The 4,741-nt window shown below is 41.9% G+C and overlaps 1 protein-coding gene and 1 long non-coding RNA gene across 2 annotated transcripts in view; one reads left to right on the plus strand and one right to left on the minus strand.

Annotated features, from left to right (window-relative positions):
• Nucleotides 1-1,113, minus strand: part of LOC117959256 (ephrin type-A receptor 5) — a 66,835-nt gene extending 65,722 nt beyond the window's left edge. The window contains exon 1 of the mRNA XM_034896266.1: nt 830-1,113. Coding sequence (XP_034752157.1) covers nt 830-929 — 100 coding nt within the window. The 5' untranslated portion in view covers nt 930-1,113. The remainder of the gene's footprint in view (nt 1-829) is intronic.
• A 1,614-nt stretch (nt 1,114-2,727) lies between these two features.
• Nucleotides 2,728-4,741, plus strand: part of LOC117959644 — a 7,619-nt gene continuing 5,605 nt past the window's right edge. Inside the window, exons 1-2 of the long non-coding RNA XR_004659987.1 lie at nt 2,728-2,738; nt 3,563-3,566. This is a non-coding gene — a long non-coding RNA (uncharacterized LOC117959644). The remainder of the gene's footprint in view (nt 2,739-3,562; nt 3,567-4,741) is intronic.

The following is a 4,741-nucleotide window of genomic DNA, read 5'->3' on the forward strand; positions in this document are numbered from 1 at the left end:
CATTTATTCAGATGAGATGAAAATTGATTGGTTTACAGTATACACTGACCTTACAGTATATAGAAATAATACGGTGGTGCCAAATGAAAATATTAGCCCAAGATCAAGAAAAGTAACATTACTGTAAGCTACCATCTGAACTCACTGGCTGACTGGCATGTTAACAGGATTTAGATGTTAAAAGGGTTCAATCCGCTTCTATAAATGCAGAATGCCGGACAAGACTGAACCTAAAATGAGGAGAAATATCGCAGCAAAATCCCCAAAGTTCCCATAATGATCAGACCTCAAACGGGCCAATTAAAACTCACTGTGTCATAATGCCAAGTCAGGAAAATGTGAATCTTCTATTCTTTTATTTTCTTCTAAAACACCATGAAGTGTTTTAAGGTCAATGTCAACTCAACAGGAGACTATAAGCACCTTCCACGCTGCGCAGGACGGTGTTTCAGATCTGTAAGGGGATTCTCGCAGCGCACTGAATCTGTCGGAGCTGCCAAGTCCTCCAAGGACTGGTTAACTGGAGAGACGCATGCTCTGATCAAAGGTCCTTTTTGTCCCAGCTTTTACCGTTTCAGAAAACAGTCTGGGGGGGGGGGGTGGAATCGGGGCGCACAGTGGTCATTACATTGACAACATATCTGCTCAAATGTATTTTATAGGTGAGATCCAAACAGGTCGAAACCGTCTAGCCAGGCTAAACGAGGGTCTGGACTGGGGAACCAGAGAGAGACCTTTAACCACTCAGACTTGTCAGTGCCAGTTAAAGCCAAGTCGTGTACCAAACAGCGGTGCCATTAACCCATGTGTGTCTCTGTGCGTGTTTTACCTTCATTGGCGGGGATGCACCACGCTCCGTGCAATGCCAGACTCCAAACCCACGTCCATGCCACCAGCCGAATGCCACAACTCCACCAGCGAGATTGCATGGCGCATCCAAAAAAACACAACCGGTAACAGGGGGGGCAGGGGGGATTTTTCCTAAACTACAGCAGTTTCGGTCAGCATGAAGCGGGATTTCTTAAAGAAACCATCTGTATCGTTATGCGTCCGCTTGGAGAGAAGGGAGCTCATGTTATGCGGCGGGGAGAAGAAGCGAGTGCGAAGCTGTGAGCGCTCTGTGTTTGGGGAGGCGGGCAGCGCGCCGGGGGGCGGAGTGAAGCGCAAGTCTCTCCAATCACAGACACCTCCACAGGTGAACCCCACCGCTGCTCCAAGTGACACTCGATTACTCCTCACACTCGTTACTATTTCCAAATGTAATTTTAATACGGTGTGATGACTTTTAAACCTCTCGGTTTGCGTTTATGTACAAGGGAGACTATGTGTGATGAACATAACGGGATTTTTAAACCTTGTCACCATATGACCACACATTTAAAAAAACAAACCTTTTGAATGCTGATCTCTTCCACACGCCACCAACATACATAAGAGGGCGAGGAATGTGAATTTGAAGATATTTTAAACAACTGGCATCAGGTTTATAGCGGTTAACCACAAACCTGTATAAAGCAATTCAGAACTAATTGGGACCAATATCTTAGAAAATAAGAAAGAGGTGAGAGTATAGACAAGGTATTGGAAATAATTATTTATAAAGCTGTGATTTGCTATTTGGCAGCAGTGAAATGTGATGTAGCCATGGAGCCCATACAGTACCACTAGTAATAAATTAGAGAGGTACAGTATGAAAATAAATAATCAAAAGCATAAATTACCAGGCCGCAAATTAAAACTGTTTTAAATCATTTTAAGACGTTGTTATTCTGCATGTTGTATGCCCCCCTCCCTGCTTGTGATTGATTTCAACAACATTTCTTTCTCCTGCGGCATAGGCCCATGCTAACTTCTTTCATTTGTGATGGTAAATCAGTCCTGGTTACTCACTTACACATATTTGTCAAATGCCATTAAGTCAAAAGCTCATTCAATCATGACCAAAAGTCTTCAGGTTTCCACAGTTCCATTTCAGGTATCCTACTCTGGTTGAAAGCTTGAGATGAAAACCAAAAACAAAGGAAACAATCTAGACAATGACAGTTAAACAGTGACAGTTTTCTCTTACATGTGTTCATAAAGGCCCCTTTAATGCATTGTTGAAGTGTGTTAACCATACACACCCAGCCCTAGCATAAACACCCTCCGCCAACTCTTCACACCATAACTGTGAATGACAATTTTTTCTTTGTCTGCTTTCTAGTTGAATACAGTATGTGTCAGAGTTAACCATTGTTGCAACACAGTATGTGCTTTAGGGCTCAGTCAAAGCTGTACATGTGTGTAGCGACGTTATTCCTCAAAGCTCAAAGTGTGTTCATTAAATTTATATTCATGGGATCATAAAAGTGTAAATTATGTCTGATGATTCTGTAATGACATCTTGGTTTTAATCTCCATTTCTCTTCAATCCCCCTTTTCTTTCATTTCTCCCCACAAAGCCGACTTTCTTTCACTTTCTCACCTTTATGACACACATTTAAGACAAGGCAGACTGTATTTTGTCTCCTTTTTTCTCTTTCTCTCCAAGCCTTTCCCTCCATCTCAGTCACTATTTGTCTATCTCCCATTCCCTTGGTTGCTGCTGCCTGCCTCTATTTTTTCCTGCCTCTTGTTCTCTCTTCATGGTGCAATTAGGTTCTTTGATCACTAAGGGATTCTGGGTGATATTCTTGTGGCTTACCCTTCTGTCACCTCCCACGCTCATGGCCACATGCAGACACACACATACAGGCATTGTTTCATTCCTCACTCACCCAAGCTAGACACATACATTCAGATCTTCAGTGACCCCCCTGCCACCTTCCTTGTCATCTCTGATAGCGGCATAAATCTCCACCTCCCATTTTTATCACAAATGATGAAGATTGCTTGCCAAGCTGAGCCGTAACTGTAGGTGTAATGCCAGGGTGGTGATGGCGGTGGTGTATTGTAGACATGTAGGGGTCTGATCAGCACTGACAGCGGGTGTGGAGGTGGATCTGGGATGCCAGAAATTGTTGTCTCATAGAGGTGTCGTCGGCTTAATTCTATAAAATGTCTGCGGAGGAAAGTGCAAAAAAAAAAAAATCCACCCTCAAAGCTCCAACCAACCCACCCGCTAACAGTCAGACATCATGCATGTAATTTCTAGTTTTTTAATTTGGGAATGTACTTTTGTTGTTCTTTTGGGCATTTAGAAATAGATAATTTAACAAATTTTGTTAATTAATGAATGAAAATGAAAAGTATATGATACAGTGAAGTTTAATGGTATCGGGAGTGACTTTACTTTTTAGGAACGTTCGAAAGAGAGAATTTTGAAAGCCTTTATTACCATTGCACAGTACACATACTGTACATCAGGAGCCTCCTGACCAGTGCAATAAAAGACAGTGGAAAAAAATCAACTTAACACCCCGGCCCTATTTTGACATCACATCAACCCCACCCAAACATTGATAAAAAACCACAAAAAGAGACTGAATAGAATGTAGAAATTCAGAACACACACAGAAATGACACACACTACTGTCACTACAGTCAGTGACATATGCCAACAACAATGTAACATCTTAGAGAGCTAGGTGCCATGCTATAATATGCTCCAGTAAAGGCACATTTGGCACAAATAAGGCTCAATGTTAAAGCACAGCACATAATGCAACCACTCCACCAAAACACTGTAGGATCAAAAACCACAGCCACAGTGCATGTCACAAAGGTTTCACCAAAATATGAAAAGAGCACTAGTGTATAACCACATTATAATAGGGGGCGCAGATTAATGGCCTCTTAGCGAATGCATTGAGTGGCAATAACAAAGATGGAAATGAGTAACTCTGGCTTTCGAGTGCATCTTTCAATGCACATTTATAAGCTATAATATTATATGTTGGCCTATCTAGAATATTGGTTGCTTCATGCATGAAATAACTTATCCAAATTAACCAAAGCAATTACTGTTATTATCGGTAGCGGCCCATAGAAGGCGGCCCTTCTGGCATTGTCCCAAATTTCAAATGTCCAGTCCGTCTCTGCTCAAAGACCACCAGCTGATTGCTTTGTCTGTCTTCTGTTTGGTGCCGTGCAGGTAACATGCAGTTTGTTTATCAGAGCTTTGTTTGCTGTCAGAGGTTGTCAAAAACGATAACAAGAACACAAATAGTAAAGCCTCGGCATGGAAAACCAAAACCAATGAGCTGAATGAGGCTACAATGCTCCATGGAGCAGCGTCTGCTGATAACTATCAGTGGGTTTGTCATGAGTGACCCCGGCTCATTTAATCCTTTTTTTAAACAAAATACAGAAACAAATTGTGAGGCTGGTGTGGAAGTTTGGAAGCTACTAGATTATTCTTCCGTTTACTACCCAGACCTCCAGGTTAATATTTCTATATTCAGAGGTTTCTTTAAGTAAATTGGCACTAAGCTTAGTGACATGACATCATGCTTAGTAAATACACAATAAACACAGATAATGTGAAGTTAAATGCCCTTCAACAGAAATGTGAACCATTTTTTATTCTTCGCTTTGGTGGTAAAGGTATCTGTAATATTTTTTTTCACTCCAGGACAAGGCACCAGCATTTTTACCAAACTAATGGGTTGGTGCAATCAGATGTGAAGGTACCTTGGGGGGAAGAAACCGTCAGCTGTGATTTTGTGTCTGCCTACTCATGACAGTAGGGGAGGAAATGGAAAAGCAAGGTCAGGCAGGGTCAAAGGAGCACACACACACACACACACACACACACACACAC

Source organism: Etheostoma cragini, chromosome 16 (genome assembly GCF_013103735.1).
Source record: "Etheostoma cragini isolate CJK2018 chromosome 16, CSU_Ecrag_1.0, whole genome shotgun sequence".
In the NCBI taxonomy this organism is placed as follows: domain Eukaryota; kingdom Metazoa; phylum Chordata; class Actinopteri; order Perciformes; family Percidae; genus Etheostoma; species Etheostoma cragini.